General features: G+C 57.7%; 2 protein-coding genes across 2 annotated transcripts in view; one reads left to right on the forward strand and one right to left on the reverse strand.

The window, feature by feature from the left end:
• The window catches only part of fam189b (family with sequence similarity 189 member B), a 28816-nt gene extending 8233 nt beyond the window's left edge, over positions 1-20583 (forward strand). Inside the window, exons 2-12 of the mRNA XM_060820699.1 lie at positions 1523-1579; positions 2473-2583; positions 3802-3942; positions 5417-5524; positions 12782-12942; positions 13043-13142; positions 14090-14174; positions 16312-16812; positions 17924-17986; positions 18787-19100; positions 19804-20583. Of these exons, the coding sequence (XP_060676682.1) occupies positions 1523-1579; positions 2473-2583; positions 3802-3942; positions 5417-5524; positions 12782-12942; positions 13043-13142; positions 14090-14174; positions 16312-16812; positions 17924-17986; positions 18787-19100; positions 19804-19986 (1824 nt within the window). The 3' untranslated portion in view covers positions 19987-20583. The remainder of the gene's footprint in view (positions 1-1522; positions 1580-2472; positions 2584-3801; positions 3943-5416; positions 5525-12781; positions 12943-13042; positions 13143-14089; positions 14175-16311; positions 16813-17923; positions 17987-18786; positions 19101-19803) is intronic.
• Positions 20584-24310: 3727 nt separating this feature from the next.
• LOC132805517 (serine/arginine repetitive matrix protein 2-like) overlaps positions 24311-27478 on the reverse strand; it is a 29526-nt gene continuing 26358 nt past the window's right edge. Inside the window, exon 8 of the mRNA XM_060820629.1 lies at positions 24311-24537. Coding sequence (XP_060676612.1) covers positions 24311-24537 — 227 coding nt within the window. The remainder of the gene's footprint in view (positions 24538-27478) is intronic.

The following is a 27478-nucleotide window of genomic DNA, read 5'->3' on the forward strand; positions in this document are numbered from 1 at the left end:
ACCAGGGACAGGGGCCCTGACACAGTGAGGCACCCTGGGGTGGGGTTAGTCACCAGGGACAGGGCCCTGACACAGTGAGGCACCCTAGAGTGGGGTTAGTCACCAGGGACAGGGCCCTGACACAGTGAGGCACCCTGGGGTGGGGTTAGTCACCAGGGACAGGGCCCTGACAGAGTGAGGCACCCTGGGGTGGGGTTAGTCAGCGGGCACAGGGGCCCTGACACAGTGAGGCACCCTGGGGTGGAGTTAGTCACCAGGCTCAGGGGCCCTGACACAGTGAGGCACCCTGGGGTGGGGTTAGTCACCAGGTAAAGGGCCCTGACACAGTGAGGCACCCTGGGGTGGGGTTAGTCACCAGGCTCAGGGGCCCTGACACAGTGAGGCACCCTGGGGTGGGGTTAGTCGCCAGGGACAGGGGCCCTGACACAGTGAGGGGGCCTGGGATGGGGTTAGTCGCCAGGGACAGGGGCCCTGACACAGTGAGGGGGCCTGGGATGGGTGACTTGCCCTGCTGACCCTATACTGGAATGGCCTGTAGACTCTGGTTTCTTGAGGAGGTGTTCTCTGAAGGGAACAGTCCTCACTCAGATGGCGTGTAAGGGGCAGCTTTGGGATGGGGTTAAGACATTGGGATTGGTGGATTTAGTGGGGCTATGGGGTCAGGGGCAGTATAGGAATGGGTTAAGGGGTTGGGGTGGGGGTTTAAGGTGGGGTTACAGGGTTGAGATGAGGGGGTTAGGGTGGGGTTACGGGGTTGGGGTTGCGGTTGGGGTGTGGAGGGGTTAAGGGTTTGGGGTTGGGGTGTGGGTGGTCAGGGTGTGGGGGGTCAGGGTGTGGGGGGTCAGGGTGTGGGGGTCAGGGTGTGGGAGGTCAGGTTGTGGGGGTCAGGGTGTGGGGAGGTCAGGGTGTGGGGAGGTCAGGGTGTGGGGGGTCAGGGTGTGGGGTGGTCCGGGAGTGGGGGGGGGTCAGGGTGCGGGGGGTCAGGGTGTGGGGGGGTCAGGGTGTAGGGGGGTCAGGGTGTGGGGTGGTCCGGGAGTGGGGGGGGTCAGGGTGTGGGGTGGTCCGGGAGTGAGGGGGGGGGTCAGGGTGCGGGGGGTCAGGGTGTGGGGGGGTCAGGGTGTGGGGTGGTCCGGGAGTGGGGGGGGTCAGGGTGTAGGGGTCAGGGTGTGGGGTGGTCCAGGAGTGGGGGGGGGGGGTCAGGTTGTGGAGGGGTCAGGGTGTGGGGGGGTCAGGGTGTGTAGGGGTCTGGGTGTGGGGGGGGGGGGGTCAGGGTGTGTAGGGGTCTGGGTGTGGTGGTCAGGGTGTGGGGTGGTCCGGGAGTGGGGGGGTCAGGGTGTGTGGGGTCAGGGTGTGGGGGGGGGGGGGTCAGGGTGTGTGGGGTCAGGGTGTGGGGGGGGGGGGGTCAGGGTGTGTGGTCAGGGTGTGGGGGGGGGGGGGGGGTCAGGGTGATGATGGTGGTTAAGTGTTGGATTGGTCCATGAGCTTGTGCCCAGTAACCAATCCCATTCTCTGTTGTTGCCAGGTGCTGCTCGCTGGACTCATTGGGGTTATCTCCTGGAAACGACCTGTCTCCCTCGTGGTGGGTATCTCCCCCCCCACCCACCCTCGATTTCCCTTCCCCCCACCCCTCTCCCTCACCCCCCTCTCCCCCTCCCCCTCTCCCCCACTCTCCCCCTCCCCCTCCCCCTCTCCCCTCCCTCTCCCCCTCCCCCACTCTCCCCCTCCCTCAATTCCCTGCTTCGCACCTCGATTCCCCCTCCCCTCCTCGATTCCCCCTCCCCTCCTCGATTCCCCCTCCCCCCTCATTCCCCCCTCATTCCCCCCTCAATACCCCCCTCAATTCCCCCCTTGATTTCCCCTCCCCTCGATTCCCCCCTCGATTCCCCCTCCCCTCCTCGATTCCCTCTCCCCTCGATTCCCTCCTCTCCCCTCGATTCCCCCCTCCCCTCGATTCCCCCTCTCCCCTCGATTCCCCCCTCCCCTCGATTCCCCCTCTCCCCTCGATTCCCCCTCTCCCCTCGATTCCCCCTCCTTTCCTCGAAACCCCTCCCCTCAATTCCCCCTCCTCTCCTCGATTCCACCTCCACTCAAATCCCCCCTCCTCCCCTCGATTTCCCCTCTCCTCGATTATCCCCTCCCCTCAATTTCCCCTCTCCCCTCGATTGCCCCTCCTGCCCTCGATTGCCCCTCTCCTCGATTCCCCCTTCTCTCCTCAATTCCCCCCTCTTCCCCTCGATTACCCCCTCCCCTCGATTCCCCCCTCCCCTCGATTCCCCCCTCCCCTCGATTCCTCCTCCCTCGATTCTCGCATTGCCTCCTGTCCACGCCCTGTCCCAGGTAAGGGGGCTGTGTGGGTGTGTGAGGGGTGGGGGAGGGCAGAGATTTCTCAGTAGTGTGTGTTTAATCTCTCTCTGTCTCTCTCCCCCACCACCCCCTCCCCTCCCCTCCCCACCCCCTCCCTCCCTGCCCCAGGTCTCGTTCTTCACCCTGCTCTCCGTCCTGTGTGTGATGCTCAGTCTCGCGGGCTCCATCTTGTCTTGTCAGAACGCCCAGACCATCATGGCTCTCGAAGCGTGTGAGAAGGTGGGCACACCCCCCCCCCCCCTCACCCCGGGGTGGGGGGGCGGTTCTCAGGGAGTGTGGGGGCTCGGTGGGGAATGGCTGGGGGGGGGGGGCCTGGGTGGGGCTTAGATTGGGCATGGCCAGGGGGAGGGGTGAACGAGGGTAGACTGGCCCAAGGGAGGGGAGCGACAGAGTGGGCCAGGAGGGAAGGTAAAGAGAGTGATCCCCCAGGGTGAGGGAGGAGGGGAGGGGAAAGGGGCAGTGAGGGGCAATGAATCTGAGGGTGGGGGTGGAGGGGGAGAGGGTTACACTGGTGTCCATGGACCCAGTGTGGGGCTGGTCTCACAGTGAATTCACCGCTAACCTGAAGGTATCCCTCTCTCTCTCTCTCTCTCTCTCTCTCTCTCTCTCTCTCTCACCCTCTCCCCTGATTCTCACACCGTCCCCTCACCCCACCCACTTCTCTCTCTCTCTCTCTCTCTCTTTTTCTCTCCCTCTATCTCCCCCTGCTGCTCTATTCCCCCCCTCTCTCTCTCTCTCTCTTTCTCTCTCTCTCCCTCCGCTCTCTTTTCCCTCTCTCTCTTTTCCCCCTCTCTCTCCCTCTCTCTCTGTCTCCCCTCTCTCTCTCTCCCTCCCTCACTCTCTCCCTCCCTCTCTCTCTCCCCCTCTCTCTCCCCCCCTCTCTCTCCCCCTCTCTCTCCCTCCCTCCACCTCTTTCTCTCTCCCCCTCTCTCTCTCCCTCCCCCCCTCTCCCTCCCCCCCTCTCTCTCCCTCCCCCGCTCTCTCTCCCTCCCCCGCTCTCTCTCCCTCCCCCGCTCTCTTTTCCCTCTCTCTCTCCCTCTCTCTCTTTCCCCCTCTCTCTCTTCCTCCCTCTCCCCCTCTCTCTCTCCCTCCCTCTCCCCCTCTCTCTCTTCCCCTCTCTCTCTTCCCCCGCTCTTTTCCCTCTCTCTCCCTCTCTCTTTCCCCATCTCTCTCTCTCCCTCCCTCTCTCTCTCTCCCTCCCCCCTCTCTCTCTCTCCCCCTCCCTCTCTTTCTCTCTCCCCCCCTCCCCCTCTTTCTCTCTGCCCCCCTCTCCCTCCCTCTCCCCTCTCTCTCTCTCCCCCCACTCTCTTTTCCCTCTCTCTCCCTCTCTCTTTCCCCATCTCTCTCTCTCCCTCCCTCTCCCTCTCCCTCTCTCTATCTCTCTCTCCCTCCCTCCCCCCCCTCTCTCTCTCTCCCCCCCCCGCCCACCCACGGCAGATTGGTTTCGAGCGGGAGGGTATGTGTATGTGCTGTGACCGGATGACACAGCGAGACCATCCCGAATTGTGTGGGGCAGTGGGCGAGCTCCTCAAATTACACCATTTCCAGGATTGTCGGACTGTCCGACTGGCACTGCGGGTAAGGACAGGCCAGAGAGCTGACCGCTGGGCACTGCGGGTAAGGACAGGGGCCGGAGAGGTGACCACTGGGCACTGCGGGTAAGGACAGGCCAGAGAGCTGACCGCTGGGCACTGCGGGTAAGGACAGGGGCCGGAGAGCTGACCGCTGGGCATTGTGGGGAAGGACAGGGATGAGAAAGCTGACCACTGGACACTGCGGGTAAGGACAGGGGCCAGAGAGCTGACCACTGGGCACTGCGGGTAAGGACAGGGCCAGAGAGCTGACCGCTGGGCACTGCGGGTAAGGACAGGGCCGGAGAGCTGACCACTGGGCACTGCGGGTAAGGACAGGGCCAGAGAGCTGACCGCTGGGCACTGCGGGTAAGGATAGGGGCCAGAGAGCTGACCACTGGGCACTGCGGGTAAGGATAGGGGCAAGAGAGCTGACCACTGGCCACTGTGGGTAAGGACAGGGGCCAGAGAGCTGACCGCTGGGCACTGTGGGTAAGGATAGGGGCCAGAGAGCTGACCACTGGGCACTGCGGGTAAGGACAGGGGCCAGAGAGCTGACCGCTGGGCACTGCGGGCAAGGATAGGGGCCAGAGAGCTGACCACTGGGCACTGCGGGTAAGGATAGGGGCAAGAGAGCTGACCACTGGGCACTGCGGGTAAGGACAGGGGCCAGAGAGCTGACCACTGGCCACTGTGGGTAAGGACAGGGGCCAGAGAGCTGACCGCTGGGCACTGTGGGTAAGGATAGGGGCCAGAGAGCTGACCACTGGGCACTTCAGGTAAGGACAGGGGCCAGAGAGCTGACCGCTGGGCACTGCGGGCAAGGATAGGGGCCAGAGAGCTGACCACTGGGCACTGCGGGTAAGGACAGGGGCCAGAGAGCTGACCGCTGGGCACTGCGGGTATGGATAGGGGCCAGAGAGCCTTCCACTGGGCACTGCGGGTAAGGACAGGGGCCAGAGAGCTGACCACTGGGCACTGCGGGTAAGGACAGGGGCTGGAGAGATGACCACTGGGGGTAGGGACAGAGGCCAGATAGCTGACTGCTGGGTACTGTGGGTAAGGACAGGGGCTGGAGAGCTGACCGCTGGGCACTGTGGGTAAGGAGAGGGGCCTGAGAGATCACCGCTGGGCACTGTGGGTAAGGATAGGGATGGAGAGCTGATCACTGGCCACTGTGGGTCAGGACAAGGACCAGATACCTGACCACTGGGCATTGTGGGTAAGGACAGGGGCCAGAGAGCTGACGGCTGGGCACTGTGGGTCAGGACAAGGACCAGATACCTGACCACTGGGTACTGCAGGTAAGGACAGGGGCCGGAGAGCTGACCACTGGGCACTGTGGGTAAGGATAGGGGCCAGAGAGCTGACCACTGGGCACTGTGGGTAAGGACAGGGGCCTGAGGGCTGACCGCTGGGCACTGTGGGTAATGACCGGGGCCGGAGAGCTGCCTGTGGTGATGTATTTCTCTGTGTGCCAGGATCTGTTGTTCGGGGTGTGTGGCCTGAGTATTTTATCCACCATCGTGTGTACCCTCTCCACCGTTATCTGCTGTATCCAGATGTTCACGGTCGATGTGCTACACGTTGTGAGTATTCGTTCGGTTTCCGAGCAGTAAGGGGGGGGGGGGTGGGGTGGGGGGGGAGGGGGTGGGGGGTGGTGAGGGGGGGAGGAGGCGGGGGTGAGGAGGGAGCACGCTGCAGGCTCACCCCCAAACCAACAGGCACTGGTCTGGTGTCCCTCATTGCCCCCCACCCGGTCCCCAATCACCCACACACACACCTCACCCTCACCTCCACCCACACCCCCACCCACACCCTCACCCTCACCCCCATCCTCATCCACACATCCAACCCACACCCCCACCCTCACCCACACCCCCCATCCCCACCCACACATCCACCCCACCCATACATCCAACCCACACCCCCACCCTCACCTCAGCCCCATCTCTATCCACACACCCACCCACACACCCACCCACGCACCCACCTCACCCTCACCTCCACCACTGCCCACACACCCACCACCACCCACACCCTCACCCTCACCCCCATCCACACACCCACCTCACCCACACACTGACCACCGCCTACACACCCACCCCCACCCTCATCTTCACCCTCACCTTCACCCCCACCCCCAACTTCCACCCTCACCCTCACCCTCATCCCCATCCCAATCCACACACCCACCCTCACCCCCCAACCTAACCCACACCCCCACCCCCACCACCCTCACCCCCACCTCCACCCTCACCCTCACCCCCACCCCCACCCACCAACACCCACCCACACACCCACCCCCAACCTCCCCCTCACCCTCACCACCATCCCCATCCCCACCCCCACCCTCCCCCTCACCCTCACCGCCATCCCCATCCCCACCCCCACCCACCACTACCTTCACTCCCACCCCCACCTCCACTCCCACTCCAATCCTCACCCTCACCCTCACCCCAATCCCCACTCCACCCTCACCCTCCCGCTCATCCCCATCCCCATCCACACACCCATCCTCAACCCAATACCTACCCTCACACCCACCCTCAACCCAACCCCCACCCCCACTCCCACCCCCACCCTCCCCCTCATCCTCACCCCCACCACCTACAACCCACCACCAACCATACACCCACCACCACCCACAACCTCACCCTCACCCCCAACCCCACCTCACCCTCACCCCCACCACTGCCCACACACCCAGCACCCCACACACCTATCCCCGCCCCCACTCCCACCGTCCCCCTCGCCCTCACCACCATCCCCATCCACACACCCACCCTCAACCCAATACCTACCCTCAAACCCATCCTCACCCCCATCGCCATCCACACCCCCCCCTCTCCCTCACCCCCACCCCCACCCTCACCTTCACCCTCACCCTCACCCTCACCCTCACACCCATCCCCACCCCCATCCCCATCCACACACCCACACTCAACCCAACCCCCACCCCCACTCCCACCCCCACCCTCCCCCTCCCCCTCACCCACACACCCACCATCAACCACACCTCCACCCCCACCCTCACCCTCACCCTCACAACTATCCCCACCCACACCCTCACCCCATCTCCATCCATACACCCACCCTCAACCCAACCCCCATCCCCACTCTCACCCCCACCCTCCCCCTCACACTCACCCCCCCACCACCACCTACACACCCACCACCAACCACACACCCACCACCAACCACAACCTTACCCCCACACCCACACACCCACCACCACTCACACCCTCACCCTCACCCCCACCACTGCCCACACACCCACCACCACCCACACACCTATCCCCACCCCCACCCCCACACCCACCTCCACCCTCATCACCATCCCCATCCACACACCCACCCTCACCCTCAATGCCACCCCCACCCTCACACCCACCATCACCCCCACCACCACCCACACACCCACCCTCACCCACACACCTACCACCACCCTTACCCTCAACCCCATTCCCATCCACACACCCACCCTTACCCCCACCACCAACCACACACCTACCACCACCCCCACCCCCACCCCCATCCACACACCCACCCTCACCCCCACCCCCACCCCCAACACACACCCTCACCCTCAATGCCACCCCCACCCTAACCCTCAGCCCCACCACCACCCACACACCCACCTTCATCCTCACTCACATCCACACACCCACCCTCACCTTCAATGCCACCCCACCCACCTCCACCACCACCCACACACTGACCCCCACCCTCACCCCCACCCCCACCCACACACCCACCACCACCCACACACACTCACCCTCCACCGCCCACACACCCACCCTCATCCTCACCCTCACCCCCATCCACACACCCACCCTTACCCCCACCTCCACCCACATCCCCACCCCCACATGGAAATATGGGGCAGTGTACCGATATAGGGGTAAATGTGGGGCAGGTACAGGTTTCAGTGGGGGTAGATATGGGGCAGGTACAGGTTTCGGTGGGGGTATATTAGGGGCAGGTACAGGTTTCAGTGGGGGTATATTTGGGGCAGGTAAAGGTTTCAGTGGGGGTATATTAGGGTCAGGTACAGGTTTCAGTGGGGGTATATTTGGGGCGGGATACAGGTTTCAGTGGGGGTAGATATGGGGCAGGTACAGGTTTCAGTGGGGGTAGATATGGGGCAGGTACAGGTTTCATTGGGGGTAGATATGGGGCAGGTACAGGTTTCAGTGGGGATAGATATGGGGCAGGTACAGGTTTCATTGGGGGTAGATATGGGGCAGGTACAGGTTTCAGTGGGGGTATATGTGGGGCAGGTACAGGTTTCAGTGGGGATATATGTGGGGCAGGTACAGCTTTGAGTGGGGGTATATTTGGGGCAGGTACAGGTTTCAGTGGGGGTACATGTGGGGCAGGTACAGGTTTCAGTGGGGGTAAATATGGGGCAGGTACAGGTTTCAGTGGGGGTATATTAGGGGCAGGTACAGGTTTCAGTGGGGGTAAATATGGGGCAGGTACAGGTTTCAGTGGGGGTATATTAGGGGCAGGTACAGGTTTCAGTGGGGGTAGATATGGGGCAGGTACAGGTTTCATTGGGGGTAGATATGGGGCAGGTACAGGTTTCAGTGGGGATAGATATGGGGCAGGTACAGGTTTCATTGGGGGTAGATATGGGGCAGGTACAGGTTTCAGTGGGGGTATATGTGGGGCAGGTACAGGTTTCAGTGGGGATATATGTGGGGCAGGTACAGCTTTGAGTGGGGGTATATTTGGGGCAGGTACAGGTTTCAGTGGGGGTACATGTGGGGCAGGTACAGGTTTCAGTGGGGGTAAATATGGGGCAGGTACAGGTTTCAGTGGGGGTATATTAGGGGCAGGAACAGGTTTCAGTGGGGGTAAATATGGGGCAGGTACAGGTTTCAGTGGGGGTATATTAGGGGCAGGTACAGGTTTCATTGGGGGTAGATATGGGGCAGGTACAGGTTTCAGTGGGGGTATACTTGGGGCAGTTACAGGTGTCAGTGGGGGTATATTAGGGGCAGGTACAGGTTTCAATGGGGGTAGATATGGGGCAGGTACAGGTTTCAGTGGGGGTAGATATGGGGCAGGTACAGGTTTCAGTGGGGGTATATGTGAGGCAGTACAGTTTCAGTGGGGTTATATTTGGGGCAGGTACAGGTTTCAGTGGGGGTATATGTGGGGCAGGTACAGGTTTCAGTGGGGGTAGATATGGGGCAGGTACAGGTTTCAGTGGGGGTATGTTAGGGGCAGGTACAGGTTTCAGTGGGGCTAAATGTGGGGCAGGTACAGGTTTCAGTGGGGGTAGATATGGGGCAGGTACAGGTTTCAGTGGAGGTAAATGTGGGGCAGGTACAGGTTTCAGTGGGGGTAGATATGAGGCAGGTACAGGTTTCAGTGGGGGTATATTAGGGGCAGGTACAGGTTTCAGTGGGGGTATATTTGGGGCAGGTACAGGTTTCAGTGGGGGTATATTAGGGGCAGGTACAGATTTCAGTGGGGGTAAATGTGGGGCAGGTACACGTTTCAGTGGGGGTATATTAGGGGCAGGTACAGGTTTCAGTGGGGGTAGATATGGAGCAGGTACAGGTTTCAGTGGGGGTAAATGTGGGGCAGGTACAGGTTTCAGTGGGGGTATATGTGGGGCAGGTACAGGTTTCAGTGGGGGTATATTTGGGGCAGGTACAGGTTTCAGTGGGGGTATATGTGGGGCAGTTACAGGTTTCAGTGGGGGTATACTGGGGCAGATACAGTTTTCAGTGTGGGTATATTTGGGGCAGGTACAGGTTTCAGTGGGGGTAAATATGGGGCAGGTACAGGTTTCAGTGGGGGTATATGTGGGGCAGGTACAGGTTTCGGTGGGGGTAGATATGGGGCAGGTACAGGTTTCAGTGGGGGTATATTTGGGGCTGGTACAGGTTTCAGTGGGGGTATATGTGGGGCAGGTACAGCTTTCAGTGGGGGTATATTAGGGGCAGGTACAGGTTTCAGTGGGGGTATACGTGGGGCAGGTACAGGTTTCAGTGGGGGTAGATATGGGGCAGGTACAGGTTTCAGTGGGGGTATATTTGGGGCTGGTACAGGTTTCAGTGGGGGTATATGTGGGGCAGGTACAGCTTTCAGTGGGGGTATATTAGGGGCAGGTACAGGTTTCAGTGGGGGTATACGTGGGGCAGGTACAGGTTTCAGTGGGGTAGATATGGGCAGGTACAGGTTTCAGTGGGGGTATATTAGGGGCAGGTACAGGTTTCAGTGGGGGTATACGTGGGGCAGGTACAGGTTTCGGTGGGGGTAGATATGGAGCAGGTACAGGTTTCAGTGGGGGTAGATATGGGGCAGGTACAGGTTTCAGTGGGGGTAGATATGGGGCAGGTACAGGTTTCAGTGGGGGTATATTTGGGGCTGGTACAGGTTTCAGTGGGGGTATATGTGGGGCAGATACAGTTTTCAGTGTGGGTATATTTGGGGCAGGTACAGGTTTCAGTGGGGGTAAATATGGGGCAGGTACAGGTTTCAGTGGGGGTATATGTGGGGCAGGTACAGGTTTCAGTGGGGGTAGATATGGGGCAGGTACAGGTTTCAGTGGGGGTATATTTGGGGCTGGTACAGGTTTCAGTGGGGGTATATGTGGGGCAGGTACAGCTTTCAGTGGGGGTATATTAGGGGCAGGTACAGGTTTCAGTGGGGGTATACGTGGGGCAGGTACAGGTTTCGGTGGGGGTAGATATGGAGCAGGTACAGGTTTCAGTGGGGGTAGATATGGGGCAGGTACAGGTTTCAGTGGGGGTATATTTGGGGCAGGTACAGGTTTCAGTGGGGGTATATGTGGGGCAGGTACAGCTTTCAGTGGGGGTATATTAGGGGCAGGTACAGGTTTCAGTGGGGGTATACGTGGGGCAGGTACAGGTTTCAGTGGGGGTATACGTGGGGCAGGTACAGGTTTCAGTGGGGGTATACGTGGGACAGGTACAGGTTTCAGTGGGGGTATACGTGGGGCAGGTACAGGTTTCAGTGGGGGTATACGTGGGGCAGGTACAGGTTTCAGTGGGGGTATACGTGGGACAGGTACAGGTTTCAGTGGGGGTATACGTGGGGCAGGTACAGGTTTCAGTGGGGGTAGATATGGGGCAGGTACAGGTTTCAGTGGGGGTATACGTGGGGCAGGTACAGGTTTCAGTGGGGGTATACGTGGGACAGGTACAGGTTTCAGTGGGGGTAGATATGGGGCAGGTACAGGTTTCAGTGGGGGTATACGTGGGGCAGGTACAGGTTTCAGTGGGGGTATACGTGGGACAGGTACAGGTTTCAGTGGGGGTATATTTGGGGCAGGTACAGGTTTCAGTGGGGGTATATTTGGGGCAGGTACAGGTTTCAGTGGGGGTAGATATGGGGCAGGTACAGGTTTCAGTGGGGGTATACGTGGGACAGGTACAGGTTTCAGTGGGGGTATATGTGGGGCAGGTACAGGTTTCAGTGGGGGTATATTTGGGGCAGGTACAGGTTTCAGTGGGGGTATACGTGGGGCAGGTACAGGTTTCAGTGGGGGTATACGTGGGACAGGTACAGGTTTCAGTGGGGGTAGATATGGGGCAGGTACAGGTTTCAGTGGGGGTATACGTGGGGCAGGTACAGGTTTCAGTGGGGGTATACGTGGGGCAGGTACAGGTTTCAGTGGGGGTATACGTGGGACAGGTACAGGTTTCAGTGGGGGTATACGTGGGGCAGGTACAGCTTTCAGTGGGGGTATACGTGGGACAGGTACAGGTTTCAGTGGGGGTATACGTGGGACAGGTACAGGTTTCAGTGGGGGTATACGTGGGACAGGTACAGGTTTCAGTGGGGGTATACGTGGGGCAGGTACAGGTTTCAGTGGGGGTATACGTGGGACAGGTACAGGTTTCAGTGGGGGTAGATATGGGGCAGGTACAGGTTTCAGTGGGGGTATACGTGGGGCAGGTACAGGTTTCAGTGGGGGTATACGTGGGACAGGTACAGGTTTCAGTGGGGGTAGATATGGGGCAGGTACAGGTTTCAGTGGGGGTATACGTGGGACAGGTACAGGTTTCAGTGGGGGTATACGTGGGACAGGTACAGGTTTCAGTGGGGGTAGATATGGGGCAGGTACAGGTTTCAGTGGGGGTATACGTGGGGCAGGTACAGGTTTCAGTGGGGGTATACGTGGGGCAGGTACAGGTTTCAGTGGGGGTATACGTGGGACAGGTACAGGTTTCAGTGGGGGTATACGTGGGGCAGGTACAGGTTTCAGTGGGGGTATACGTGGGACAGGTACAGGTTTCAGTGGGGGTATACGTGGGGCAGGTACAGGTTTCAGTGGGGGTATACGTGGGGCAGGTACAGGTTTCAGTGGGGGTATACGTGGGGCAGGTACAGGTTTCAGTGGGGGTATACGTGGGGCAGGTACAGGTTTCAGTGGGGGTATACGTGGGGCAGGTACAGGTTTCAGTGGGGGTATACGTGGGGCAGGTACAGGTTTCAGTGGGGGTATACGTGGGGCAGGTACAGGTTTCAGTGGGGGTATACGTGGGACAGGTACAGGTTTCAGTGGGGGTATACGTGGGGCAGGTACAGGTTTCAGTGGGGGTATACGTGGGGCAGGTACAGGTTTCAGTGGGGGTATACGTGGGGCAGGTACAGGTTTCAGTGGGGGTATACGTGGGACAGGTACAGGTTTCAGTGGGGGTATACGTGGGGCAGGTACAGGTTTCAGTGGGGGTATACGTGGGGCAGGTACAGGTTTCAGTGGGGGTATACGTGGGACAGGTACAGGTTTCAGTGGGGGTATACGTGGGGCAGGTACAGGTTTCAGTGGGGGTAAATGTCTCCTTTTTCTCCCACATCAGCTGGTGCCTCAGCGATCCCGGTCTGTCAATGCAGAATGTTCCTCAGCACACGGCCCCTTCCTGCAGCGTGCGGGGGACCCTGATGAGTTCATTCCCCCAGTGCCACCACCTCCGTACTATCCCCCGGAGTATACCTGTAGCTCAGAGACCGACGCCCAGAGGTCAGTACCATCTCACAGCGTGCACTCAGCGCAGACCCTCTGCTTTCTCTCTCTCTCTCTATCTCACTCTCACTCTCTCCCTCTCTCTCCCCCCCCCCAGCATCACCTACAACGGCTCAATGGATAGTCCAGCACCCCTCTACCCCACCGACTTCCCACCCCCCTACGAGGCTGTTGTTGGGAACAGCACCACCAGCCAGGTATTGGACATGGGCAGCCCCTGCTGACCCCTGGGGAGAGGGCGGCGTGGGTGGGAGGGGAGGGGGAGGCATTCGGAAGGGGTAAACGGGAGAACATGGGGATCAGGGGAGGGGTGGGGCGAATGGGGAGAGGGAAGAGGGAGGGGAGCAGGGAAAGGGGAGCGGGGAGGGGGTAACAGCCAGAGGGGAAGGGGAAAGGGAGGGGGGAGTAGGAAGAAGGTGGGAGGAAACAGGGAGGGGAGTACGGGGGGAGGGGGGATAGGGGTGAGAAGGCAATGGGGAGAGGAGGGGTGGACACTTGGAGAGGGAGGGGGAACAGGAAGGGGGGGAAATGTGGAGAGAGGGAGAGTGATGAGATTTGTGTGGAGGATAGGAGGGTGACGAGGGAGTGTGGAGGGATCCTGTCAAGCAGGGAGAGAATAGATGGCCCTGATTCTCTCTCACGCTTCCCCCCTCTCTCTCCTCTCCATCTCTCTCCTGCTCTCTTTTCCCTCTTTCCCCCCTCTGCCTCTCCCTCTCTTTTCTGTCTCTCCCTCTCCCATTTCTCCCTCTCTCTCTGTCTCCCCCCTCTCAATCCCTCTCTCTCTCTTCACCCTTCTCCCCTCCCTATCTCCCCCACCTCTCTCTCTCTTCCTTCTCTCTTGATCCCCCTATCCCTCTCCCACCTCTCCCTCTCTCTCTCTTCACCCTCTCACCCCCACTATCTCTCTCCACTCTTTCTCTCTCTCTCCTCACGCTCTCTCTCCCCTCTCTCTCCCCTCTCTCACCCCTCTCTCTCTCCCTCTCTCTCCCTCCCTTCATCTCTCCCTCACTCTCTCTTTCACCCCTCTCTCGCGCTCTCTCTCTGTCTTTTCTCTCTCTCCCTACCCCCTGTCTCTCCCCCTCCCTCTTTCCCCCCATCACCCCCCTCTCTCTCTCTATCTCCTCCCTCCCCCCCCCACATACAGGTGACTGATTTTGACCCCCAACTCACCGAGATCTCAAACTCCAGTTTCTGTGAGCACATCCTGTCGACTGCGTTCAGTGGGGAAGGTGACGTTGGACAATGAGACGCAGGGGACCTGGTGTATCACCCCCCACCCCATTAAACACCACCCCCACTCCCCCCATTAAACACCCCCCCACCTCTCCACCCATTAAACACCCCCTCACCTCTCCACCCATTAAACACCCCCCCACCACTCCCCCCATTAAACACCACCCCCCACTCCCCCCATTAAACACCCCCCCACCACTCCCCCCATTAAACACCCCCCCACCACTCCCCCCATTACTCACCCCCCCAACCACCCCCCCATTACTCACACCCCCCCAACCACCTCCCCCATTACTCACACCCCCAACCACCCCCCCATTACTCACACCCCCCCAACCACCTCCCCCATTACTCACACCCCCCAACCACCCCCCCATTACTCACACCCCCCAACCACCTCCCCATTACTCACACCCCCCCAACCACCTCCCCCATTACTCACACCCCCCCAACCACCTCCCCTATTACTCACACCCCCCCAATCACCTCCCCCATTACTCACACTCCCCCAACCACCTCCCCCCATTACTCACACCCCCCCAACCACCTCCCCCATTACTCACACCCCCCCAACCACCTCCCCCATTACTCACCCCCCCCAACCCCCTCCCCCATTACTCACACCCCCCCAACCACCTCCCCCATTACTCACACCCCCCCAACCACCTCCCCCCATTACTCACACTCCCCCAACCACCTCCCCCCATTACTCACACCCCCCAACCACCTCCCCATTACTCACACCCCCAACCACCTCCCCCATTACTCACACCCCCCCAACCACCTCCCCCCATTACTCACACCCCCCAACCACCCCCCCATTACTCACACCCCCAACCACCTCCCCCATTACTCACCCCCCCAACCCCCTCCCCCATTACTCACACCCCCCCAACCACCTCCCCCATTACTCACACCCCCCCAACCACCTCCCCCCATTACTCACACTCCCCCAACCACCTCCCCCCATTACTCACACCCCCCAACCACCTCCCCATTACTCACACCCCCCAACCACCTCCCCCATTACTCACACCCCCCAACCACCCCCCCATTACTCACACCCCCCCAACCACCTCCCCCCATTACTCACACCCCCCAACCACCTCCCCCATTACTCACACCCCCCCAACCACCTCCCCTATTACTCACACCCCCCCAATCACCTCCCCCATTACTCACACCCCCCAACCACCTCCCCCATTACTCACACCCCCCCAACCACCTCCCCTATTACTCACACCCCCCCAATCACCTCCCCCATTACTCACACTCCCCCAACCACCTCCCCCATTACTCACACCCCCCCAACCACCCCCCCATTACTCACACCCCCCCAAACACCCCCCCATTACTCACACTCCCCCAACCACCTCCCCCATTACTCACACCCCCCCAATCACCTCCCCTATTACTCACACCCCCCCAACCACCTCCCCATTACTCACCCCCCCAACCACCTCCCCATTACTCACACCCTCCAACCACCCCCCCATTACTCACACCCCCCCAACCACCTCCCCATTACTCACACCCCCCAACCCCCTCCCCCATTACTCACACCCCCCAACCCCCTCCCCCATTACTCACACCCCCCCAACCACCCCCCCATTACTCACACCCCCCCAACCACCCCCCCATTACTCACACCCCCCCAACCACCTCCCCATTACTCACACCCCCAACCACCGCCCCATTAACCCACACCCCCCAACCCCATTAACTTCATACCCCCTAACGTACCCCGTTCCCTGAATTAACCCCTAACCCCCATTCCCTAAATTACCCCCAACCCACCCCATTCCCTAAATTAACCCTAACCCACCCTATTCCCTAAATTACCCCCATTCCCTTAATTACCCCCAACCCATCCCATTCCATAAATTACCCTCTAACCCCCATTCCCTAAATTACCCCTGAACCACCCCTCTCCCCAGACTGCAACCCTAAAGTATCACTTTGTTCCCTCCACACTACACTCCCCTCCCTCCCCTAACCCTCCCTTACTTGTCCACTCCTCCGCCCCTCTCCTGTGGCCCCCTGACCCCTCTCACCGTAGCCTCTCCCTCCCCGCGGCCCTCCCACCACACCGGTTGGTATTGACTGGATATTTTTCCCCCATTTTTCCTCCAGGGTCCATGGACAGTGGCTCCCTGATGATGTCGGAAATTATTGACATTCCGGATGACAGTAGCTTTTCCGAGGACTCGTGCCTGGTGATGGCGATGCAGGGTGGGGGCCAGGCGATGGGCTGTGGGCCTGGGATGCCTGAGAGCTGGGCCCAGGAGGCTGAGCTCTCCCCTGCCCTGGCTAGGGCCTGTGCCTGGACTGGCCGCTCCTTCTCCTGCAGCTCTCCAGGTCGGTACAGCTCAGGGCCTGGGCCTGGGACACTGAGTCAGAGCTGTGAGAGGCTGGAGACGGCAGCTGCTGCTGCTGCTGCTGTCGCGGGTGGGCCCAGGACCCGCTCCACCTCGTCCGACACGTCAGCCTTGCAGGCCGGCCCGGAGTCCCCGTGTCCCAGCCAGCGGTACAACCAGAGCCCTAGGCCTCAGGCCCCATCGAGGAGCCTGGCTCCTCACCGTCTCAGCAGATCCAACAGTGATCCCGCCATCTGTGGGAGCACCACCAACTCAGGTAAGGCCTCAGCTCCCACTCTGCGCCCTGACACTGTGCGGAGGGGGCAGGAATGTTGGGTGGTGGTGGTGAAGGAGGGCGAGAGGGGTGTAGTTGTGGGTGAGGATGGAGGCCAGGAGATGGAGCAGTGTGGTGACAGGGGCGGTTAATGGTAGGTCCCTGGGGAGTGTTGTCAAACTAGGGACATAGGTGCATAGCTCCAAGATAATGGGGTTACAGGATAGTGAAGGCAGCATTTGGTACACATCTCTTTAATGGTCAATACACTGAGTGCCAGGGTTGGGAGGTCATGTGGCTGTACAGGATGTTGCTGAGGATGCTTTTGGAATACTGTGTATAATTCTGGTCTCCCTGCTGTAGGAGGGATATTATTAAATTTGAAAGGGTTCAGAAAAGATTTACAAGGATGTTCCTGGTACTGGAGAGTTTGAGCTACAGGGAGAGGCTGAACAGGCTGGGGCAGTTTTCCCTGGAGCGTCGGAGGCTGAGGGGTGACCTTATAGAGGTTTATGAAATCATGAGGGGCATGGATAGGGTAAATAGGCAAAGTCTTTTCCCTGGGGAGGGGGAGTCCAGAACTAGAGGGCATAGATTTAGGATGAGAGGGGAAAGGTATAAAAGAGACCTAAGGGGCAACTATTTCACCCAGAGGGTGGTACGTGTATGGAATGAGCTGCCAGAGGATGTGGTGGAGGCTGGTACAATTACAACATTTAAGAGGCATTTGGATGGGTATATGAATAGGAAGGGTTTGGAGGGATATGGGCCGGGTGCTGGCAGGTGGGACTAGATTGGGTTGGGATATCTGGTCGGCATGGACGGGTTGGACCGAAGGGTCTGTTTCCGTGCTGTACATCTCTGAGTAGATGGGAATGTGGAACTCTGAACACAAACAGATCAGGCGTGATCCTGTTGGACAGTAGAGTAAGCTGGAAGGGCTGAACGGCCTGTTTCACATATTTGTGATTGTAATGTCTCCAGCGTCAGTAACACGTCCCAAAGTGACTCCAGGCCTGAATCTAGCTGCCCCTCTCCTCTGCTTGTGGGTCTCAGCCTCTCGGGCGTGTTTGATGTTGTCTCAGTAACACGTCTGTGTGATTTGTTTCTCCAGCTGAGGGCAACAGAAACTGGAAAACCGCAGAAGACGAAATGTCCCAGACCTCCACAGACACAGGTAAGGTGGGGGGAGGGATGTTGGGGGTTACACAGCTCCAGGCATTGAGACCTCCATAGCCCCCTCCCCCCAGGCTTGGCCCAGGAGGTGTGTGGGGGGTGAGGGGTGATTGAGGTCAGGATGGGGGGGTGGGTATGGGGGTGATTGCGGTCAGGGTGGGGGTTGGGGGAGTGAGGGGTGATTGTAGTCAGGGTGGGGGGTGTGTGAGGTGAGGGGTGATTGCGGTCAGGGTTGGGGGGGGTGTGGGGGTGGGGGTGATTGTTGTCCTACTAAGGTGTGGGGCTGTGTTGTGAAAGTGTATTGAACTCTCTCTCTCTCCCCCCCCCACTTCCCTGTGTCTGTGTGTGTGTGTGTGTCTCTCTCTCCCCCCGCCACTTCCCTGTGTCTGTGTGTGTGTCTCTCTCTCTCTCTCACTCTCTCTCCCCCCTTCTCTGTGTCTCACTCTCTCTCCCCCCTTCTCTGTGTCTCTCTCCCCCTTTCTCTGTGTGTGTCTCTCTCTCTGTCTCTCTCTCTCTCTGTGTATCTCTCTCTCTCTCTCTCTCTCACTCACTCTCTCCCCCCCTCTCTCTCTCTCTGTGTCTCTCACTCTCTCTCCCCCTTCTCTCTCTCTCTCTCTGTGTCTCTCTCTCTGTGTCTCTCACTCTTTCTCTCTCTCTGTGTATCTCTCTCTCTCTCACTCTCTCTCTCTGTCTCTCTCTCTCTCTCTGTGTCTCTCTCTTTCTCTCTCTGTCTTTCTCTCTCTCTCTCACTCTCCCTCCCCCCTCCTCCCTGGTGTATGCTTTGCCCCCACTCTACCCCAGCTCAATGTTCTGAGGCTTGCTTACTGCCCAGCTCTCGACATGGCACCCCCGACCTGTTCCACCGTGCCACGGTCAGCAAGCAGAGGCAGCCGGTGAAAAGCCGAGGGGTGCCTGCTCTCACCAAGGAAGGTGCCCGCTCCCTCAGTGATCTGAAAGTCTACCGGGGCACTCGGTTACTCGTCACTCGATTCCTGCAGCGCTCAAAACGCAACCTCACAGCGGAACCATGGCCTACTCCAGCTGGAGCTGCTGGAACTGCTGGTACCAGCAAAACCAGAGTGGACAGAGGCAGCACAGGGAGCAGCTGTGAGCAGGTGAAGGTCCCATAGAGGGCTGGCGGTCAGGGGGGGACAGTACCCAAACAAACCTCCCCCTACCCCCCCACAGCACAGCACAGCACAGCAATCCCAAAACACCCTTCACCATGACCGTATACACTGTCCCTGGGAGTGTTTGATGGGGGGGACAGTGTAGAGGGAGCTTTACCCTGTGTCTAACCTCATGCTGTCCCTGTCCTGGGAGGGTTTGATGGGGGGACAGTGTAGAGGGAGCTTTACTCTGTATCTAACCCTGTGCTGTCCCTGTCCCTGGGAGTGTTTGATGGGGGGGGGGGACAGTGTAGAGGGAGCTTTACTCTGTATCTAACCCCGTGCCGTCCCTGTCCTGGGAGTGTTTGGTTGTGAAATGTGATAATAGAATCCCAACAGTGTGGAGGCAGGTCATTCGGCCCATCAGGTCCACAGTGACCCTCCAAAGAGCATCCCACCCAGACCCACCTCCTTACCCCATCCCTGTAACCCTGCATTTCCCACGGCCAATTCACCCTAACGTGCATGTCTCTGGACTGTGGGCGGGGAGGGTCCGCAGACACAGGGAGAACGTGCACATAGAGTCACCCAAGGCTGGAATTGAACTCGCGTCCCTGGCTCTGGGAGGCAGCAGTGCTAACCCCTAAGGCACTGTGCTGTGGTGGTGATGCTGTTTTGAAATGTCCTTTTGCCTGTTGTTCTGGTGTAGGCTTCCCGTAATCCCTGGGCAGTCGGTGTGAGACAGCGGGTGAGACAGGATGGGATCCACCTTCGGAGCTGTGGCGATGTCAGCTCATCCACGTTGAGTTTGCGGAGACTCTTCTCGACGAACAGACTGGATAACAGCCGGCCTCACAGTCTGGTCGTGGTCTACAGAGAGACTGTCCTCTAACTCACTCAACCCTCACCCTATCCCTGTGATACAGCGCCGGCTGACTCCACTGTCTCTCTGGCACTGCACGGACTGATGTGCTGGGTGCAAGGAGGGAGTCATAGAACCCCTACAGTGTGGGCGTAGGCCATTTGGCCCATCGATCTGCACCGAAGAGCGTCCCTCCCAGACTCAAGCTCCCCTAGCCTATCCTTACCCACCTAACCAGGACGCCAAGGGGCAGTTTAGCACGGCACATCCCTCCTAACCTGCACATCCCAGGACTGTGGGAGGAAGCCCACCCAGACACGAGGGGAGAATGTGTAAACTCCACACAGCCCGGGGCTGGAATCGAACCCGGGTCTCTGGTGCTGTGAGGCAGCCGTGCTAACCACTGAGCCACCGTGCCGCCCCCTCGTGAGTACGCGAGGAAGGCCGAAGGAGAGAATGGAAGGAAGAAATATAGCAACAAGGAGCAGCAGCAGGCCATTGGGCCCTTCAGCCCTGCTGTACCACCCAGTCTGATCACAGATCGTCCTCTATCTCAATGTTGTAGTCCCACTTTCTCCCTATATCCCTTAATGCTTGGAAAATCTAGAAATATATATTTGCCTTGAATATATTCATGACTTGGCCTCCACAGCCTTCTGCAGTATAAAATCCTACAGGTTCACCATTCTGTGAGTGAAGAAATATCTCCTCATCTGGGTCCTAAACAATCTACCCTGTGTCCTAAGGTTATCGCCCCCTCATTCTGCACTCCCCAACTGGGGAAACATTCTCTCTGCATTGAGTCTGTCCAGCCCTGTGAGAATTTTCGATATTTCCATCAGATCACTTCTCATCCTCCTAAATCCTACTGAATAAAGATGCGGTTGAACCAATCTCTTCTTCTAGACAGTCCTGCGTATCAGCTTAGTGATACCTCTGCTGCACTTCCTCGATATCAGAAACATCCTCTCTTAACAAAGCAAACCAAAACTCTGCACAATACTAGAGAGATGGTCTCACCAAGAGCCTGTCCAACTGCAGTAAGGCATCTTTATCCCTGATCTCAAATCCTCTTGCAATCAGGGCCAACATACCATTTGCCTTTGTAACTGCCTGCTGCGTCAGCCTGGTGTACACTGACACTCATCACCCTCTGTACACCCACTATATATCAAAAGCAGAAGTTGCTGGAAAAGCACAGCAGGTCTGTGAAGGGAAATCAGGGCTAACGTCTCAGGTCCAGCGACCCTTCCTCAGAACCGTGGCCCATCCAGCTCCGTTTCAATAACGCTCTGAATTTATGTTCCCCACATTTCACCACGCTGTGTTTACCCATTCACTCAGCCTGTCTGGAAAGGCCTGTTTATAACTCACTATCCCGCCCAGTCTTGTGGCACCAGTAATCTTGGAAATGGTCCTTGAAGTTCCTTCATCCAGGTCATTTATATCTTTAATAGCTGGGGTCACAGAAGGGATCCTATTGAACTGTACAAGCACTGTGTGCCACTCAGAAAAGATCCATTTACTCTCACTCCCTGTTTCCAGTCTCAATCCATGTCAGTATATTGTCTCCAAATCCATGTGTTTTAACATTGCTCCTGACCCCTAATATAGGACCTTATCACAAGCCTCTGACTATCCAAATGTACCACATCTCCTGTTCTCCCTTATTTATTCTCATAGTTACAGTCTCAACACACTGAGGGTGATTTGTTAAGCACGTACACGTGCTTTCATAACGTTGTTGTTGTTAGCTTTGTCCAATCATGTTGATGCTTTCCAATCATATCTGTTCTCATATCTCCTCCGCACTAATGTTGCTGATGGCTTAATCAGTCTGGGGAAAGAGGGAGGGTGTGGGAGGAAGCTGGAGTGAAAGGAGGGAGGGCACTCTCCTGAGCACTGCCTACTATCGAATGAGCTCTCAGAGAGGTCTGGGGTTGGGTGGGGGTGAGAAAAGGGATGGATGGCCATGGGTAGGGGTGGAGTAGGGGGTGGGTGAGGTGGGTTGGGGGTTGGGTGGGTTGAGGCAGGGTATGGATGGCCATGGGTAGGGGTGGAGTAGGGGGTGGGTTGGGGGTTGGGTGGGTTGAGGCAGGGTATGGATGGCCATGGGTAGGGGTGGAGTAGGGGGTGGGTGAGGTGGGTTGGGGGTTGGGTGGGTTGAGGCAGGGTATGGATGGCCATGGGTAGGGGGTGGGTGAGGTGGGTTGGGGGTTGGGTGGGTTGAGGCAGGGTATGGATGGCCATGGGTAGGGGTGAAGTAGGGGGTGGGTGAGGTGGGTTGGGGGTTGGGTGGGGGTGAGACAAGGGGTGGATGGCCATGGATAGGGGTGACGTAGGGTGTGGGTGAGGTGGGTTGGGGGTTGGGTGGGGGTGAGACAAGGGGTGGATGGCCATGGATAGGGGTGAAGTAGGGTGAGGGTGAGGTGGGTTGGGGGTTGGGTGGGTTGAGGCAGGGTGTGGGTGGCCATGGGTAGGGGTCATGGGATTGAGAGGGCATCTGCTATTGGCTTTGTGGCAGGTTACAGCACATCTGCTTCCCAGGAACTGCTGAACTAGCTCACTTGAGCGGGGGCTGGGGTGCTGGGAGGATGCAGTCAGAGATTACCACAACAGTGGGGACAGGAAATTAACCCAAAGCTCCTCAATCCTAAACCTTTTTACTGTCTCTGCACACACTCTGCAATCTCACGATGAATCACCTCCTGGGCAGTGCTGCATCTGACCGCACAGACCCCGTGCTGTCCCTGTCCCTGGGAGTGTTTGATGGGGGGACAGTGTAGAGGGAGCTTTACTCTGTATCTAACCTCGTGCTGTCCCTGTCCCTGGGAGTGTTTGATGGGGACAGTGTAGAGGGAGCTTTACTCTGTATCTAACCCCGTGCTGTCCCTGTCCCTGGGAGTGTTTGATGGGGAACAGTATAGAGGGAGCTTTACTCTGTATCTAACCCCGTGCTGTCCCTGTCCTGGGAGTGTTTGATGGGGGGACAGTGTAGAGGGAGCTTTACTCTGTATCTAACCCCGTGCTGTTCCTGTCCTGGGAGTGTGATGGGGGACAGTATACAGGGAGCTTTGTAACTAACCCCATGGTGTCCCTGTCCCTGGGAGTGTTTGATGGTGGGACAATTAGAGGGGGCTTTACTTTCAGTTTTAAAGAGTAGATGCAGATTTTTGTAATCTTCCATCCAATGACCCCCTCATGTAAAGTGTAGTTTTAGATATTCTGTGATGCAGTCTATGGTGGAAGAGAATGCTGTCTCTGATTGGGAACACATCAGGAACAAATGGTTTAAGCTGATGGCCATTGAAGACGTTGGTCTGTTCTTGGAGGGAGAGGAGAGATTGGAAGTCTCTGGCTCACTGAATTCGACATTGCCCCAGTGACAATAGCAGGTCACTGCTGACAGTTTAACCCCATTCTCTTTCCTGTCGCTGGAACACAGGGTTGAGAGGAACGCCACAGCGTGGCTGACTGATCTTAAAATAATGTGAATAAATAAAATCCTTGCTATATCTGGAACTTGTGAGATTCATGCCTCTGATTTGGTGAATGGTTTTACATAACTCTGCTTCATACACAACATTAAACCATTTGACAATTTCTTGCCCTCTTCCTGTGCCCCCATTAACCCTTCACCATCCCACAACCTCGCTTCGGTGGGACGGTGTGGACTTGTTGGGCCGAAGGGCCTGTTTCCACACTGTAAGTAATCTAATCAACCAAACTCCACAATGAGGCAAAGAATAGACCAACGCTTGATGCTCATTGTTATAATTACTGCCAGACGCTGGGTCCCACACTCTGAGCTGTCACTGGGTTGGGAGGGGGTGACACTGGGTCCCACACTCTGAGCTGTCACTGGGGGGGAGGGGTGACACTGGGTCCCACTCTCTGAGCTGTCACTGGGTGGGGAGGGGGTGACACTGGGTCCCACACTCTGAGCTGTCACTGGGTGGAGAGGGGGTGACACTGGGTCCCACTCTCTGAGCTGTCACTGGGTGGGGAGGGGGTGACACTGGGTCCCACACTCTGAGCTGTCACTGGGTGGAGAGGGGGTGACACTGGGTCCCACACTCTGAGCTGTCACTGAGGGGGGGTGACACTGGGTCCCACACTCTGAGCTGTCACTGGGTGGAGAGGGGGTGACACTGGGTCCCACACTCTGAGCTGTCACTGAGGGGGGGGGACCCTGGGTCCCACACTCTGAGCTGTCACTGGGGGGGGAGGGGTGACACTGGGTCCCACTCACTGAGCCGTGGTTGGGGTTGTTATGTCTTGCAGATGAAGGGCTCACACCATTTGTATTCTGTGGGATCTTGCTGTGTGTGGGGGTAGGGGTGTCACGTGTTCACTACAGCAGCATCTGGAGGGAGGGAGGCTGCAGACTGAGGTGGTCCTGGCGGAAGTGGTTCTGTGATGATTGGGGCGGTATGGGCGGAAGTGGCCACGTGACGATGGGGGGGGCGATCCGGGCGGAAGTGGCGTCAGCGAAAGTGACTCTGTGACGGCAGGGCGGAGGTGGCGTCGCTGTCGTCGTTGTCCGCGGCGGACGTGACGCAAGGCCGCGCTTGGATTGTTCTGGAAACCAGCGAACGGCAAAATGGCGGCGGCGACCGGGGGGTAAGAAACAAAAAGGATTAAAATAAAAAACACAATAAAACCGCGGAGAGGGAGAAAAATATCCCGAGAAAGAGAGAATTAAACCGAGAAATAATTATAGAGAAAGAAAAACAACCCGCCGAGGGAGAGGGATAAATACAGAGAGAGGGGGGGGGGGGGGGGGAATAAAATAATCTGAAATAGAGAGAGAGAGAGAGGGAGAAAGACCCGGAGAAAGGGAGAGGAGAAGGCGCTGGGTGTCAAAACCCAGTAAACATCTGGGTGTTGTGGAGATCTGGATGTGATGCTGTTCGGGGGGAAGTACAGACTCGATGGGCCGAGTGGCCTCTTCCCCCACGGAAGGGGTTCCGTGAAATATCGGGATTTACACAAACATCCGAGAAATAGAAATACCCAGAGAGGGAGAGAGAGAGAGAACCAGCTGGAGAATGGGAGAGAGAGGGAGAGAGAGAGAGAACCAGCTGGAGAATGGGAGAGAGAGAGAGAGAGAAAACCAGCTGGAGAATGGGAGAGAGAGAGAGAGAGAAAACCAGCTGGAGAATGGGGGAGAGAGAGAGAAAACCAGCTGGAGAATGGGGGAGAGAGAGAGAAAACCAGCTGGAGAATGGGGGAGAGAGAGAGAAAACCAGCTGGAGAATGGGAGAGAGAGAGAGAAAACCAGCTGGAGAATGGGGGAGAGAGAGAGAGAGAAAACCAGCTGGAGAATGGGGGAGAGAGAGAGAGAGAAAACCAGCTGGAGAATGGGGGAGAGAGAGAGAGAGAAAACCAGCTGGAGAATGGGAGAGAGAGAGAAAACCAGCTGGAGAATGGGAGAGAGAGAGAGAGAGAAAACCAGCTGGAGAATGGGAGAGAGAGAGAGAAAACCAGCTGGAGAATGGGGGGGAGAGAGAGAAAACCAGCTGGAGAATGGGGGGGAGAGAGAGAAAACCAGCTGGAGAATGGGGGGGAGAGAGAGAAAACCAGCTGGAGAATGGGGGAGAGAGAGAGAAAACCAGCTGGAGAATGGGGGAGAGAGAGAGAAAACCAGCTGGAGAATGGGAGAGAGAGAGAGAAAACCAGCTGGAGAATGGGAGAGAGAGAGAGAAAACCAGCTGGAGAATGGGAGAGAGAGAGAAAACCAGCTGGAGAATGGGAGAGAGAGAGAGAAAACCAGCTGGAGAATGGGGGAGAGAGAGAGAGAGAGAGAGAAAACCAGCTGGAGAATGGGAGAGAGAGAGAGAGAAAACCAGCTGGAGAATGGGAGAGAGAGAGAGAAAACCAGCTGGAGAATGGGAGAGAGAGAGAGAAAACCAGCTGGAGAATGGGAGAGAGAGAGAGAAAACCAGCTGGAGAATGGGGGAGAGAGAGAGAGAGAGAGAGAGAGAGAGAGAAAACCAGCTGGAGAATGGGGGAGAGAGAGAGAGAGAGAGAGAGAGAGAGAAAACCAGCTGGAGAATGGGGGAGAGAGAGAGAGAGAGAGAGAGAGAAAACCAGCTGGAGAATGGGGGAGAGAGAGAGAGAGAGAGAAAACCAGCTGGAGAATGGGGGAGAGAGAGAGAGAGAGAGAAAACCAGCTGGAGAATGGGGGAGAGAGAGAGAGAGAGAAAACCAGCTGGAGAATGGGAGAGAGAGAGAGAGAGAACCAGCTGGAGAATGAGAGAGAGAGAGAGAGAAAACCAGCTGGAGAATGGGAGAGAGAGAGAGAGAAAACCAGCTGGAGAATGGGGGAGAGGGAGAGAGAGAGAAAACCAGCTGGAGAATGGGGGAGAGGGAGAGAGAGAGAAAACCAGCTGGAGAATGGGGGAGAGAGAGAGAAAACCAGCTGGAGAATGGGGGAGAGGGAGAGAGAGAGAAAACCAGCTGGAGAATGGGGGAGAGAGAGAGAAAACCAGCTGGAGAATGGGGGAGAGAGAGAGAGAGAGAGAGAGAGAGAAAACCAGCTGGAGAATGGGGGAGAGAGAGAGAGAGAGAGAGAGAGAAAACCAGCTGGAGAATGGGGGAGAGAGAGAGAGAGAGAGAGAGAGAGAAAACCAGCTGGAGAATGGGGGAGAGAGAGAGAGAGAGAGAGAGAGAGAGAAAACCAGCTGGAGAATGGGGGGGAGAGAGAGAGAGAGAGAGAGAGAGAGAAAACCAGCTGGAGAATGGGGGAGAGAGAGAGAGAGAGAGAGAGAGAAAACCAGCTGGAGAATGGGGGAGAGAGAGAGAGAGAGAAAACCAGCTGGAGAATGGGGGAGAGGGAGAGAGAGAGAAAACCAGCTGGAGAATGGGGGAGAGGGAGAGAGAGAGAAAACCAGCTGGAGAATGGGGGAGAGAGAGAGAAAACCAGCTGGAGAATGGGGGAGAGAGAGAGAAAACCAGCTGGAGAATGGGGGAGAGAGAGAGAAAACCAGCTGGAGAATGGGGGAGAGAGAGAAAACCAGCTGGAGAATGGGGGAGAGGGAGAGAGAGAGAAAACCAGCTGGAGAATGGGGGAGAGAGAGAGAAAACCAGCTGGAGAATGGGGGAGAGAGAGAGAGAGAGAAAACCAGCTGGAGAATGGGAGAGAGAGAGAGAGAGAGAGAGAAAACCAGCTGGAGAATGGGGGAGAGAGAGAGAGAGAGAGAGAGAGAAAACCAGCTGGAGAATGGGAGAGAGAGAGAGAGAGAGAGAGAGAAAACCAGCTGGAGAATGGGAGAGAGAGAGAGAGAGAGAGAAAACCAGCTGGAGAATGGGGGAGAGAGAGAGAGAGAGAGAGAAAACCAGCTGGAGAATGGGAGAGAGAGAGAGAGAGAGAGAAAACCAGCTGGAGAATGGGAGAGAGAGAGAGAGAGAGAGAAAACCAGCTGGAGAATGGGAGAGAGAGAGAGAGAGAAAACCAGCTGGAGAATGGGGGAGAGAGAGAGAGAGAAAACCAGCTGGAGAATGGGGGGGGGGGGGGGGG

The sequence above is a fragment of the Hemiscyllium ocellatum genome, chromosome 50 (genome assembly GCF_020745735.1).
Source record: "Hemiscyllium ocellatum isolate sHemOce1 chromosome 50, sHemOce1.pat.X.cur, whole genome shotgun sequence".
In the NCBI taxonomy this organism is placed as follows: Eukaryota; Metazoa; Chordata; class Chondrichthyes; order Orectolobiformes; family Hemiscylliidae; genus Hemiscyllium; species Hemiscyllium ocellatum.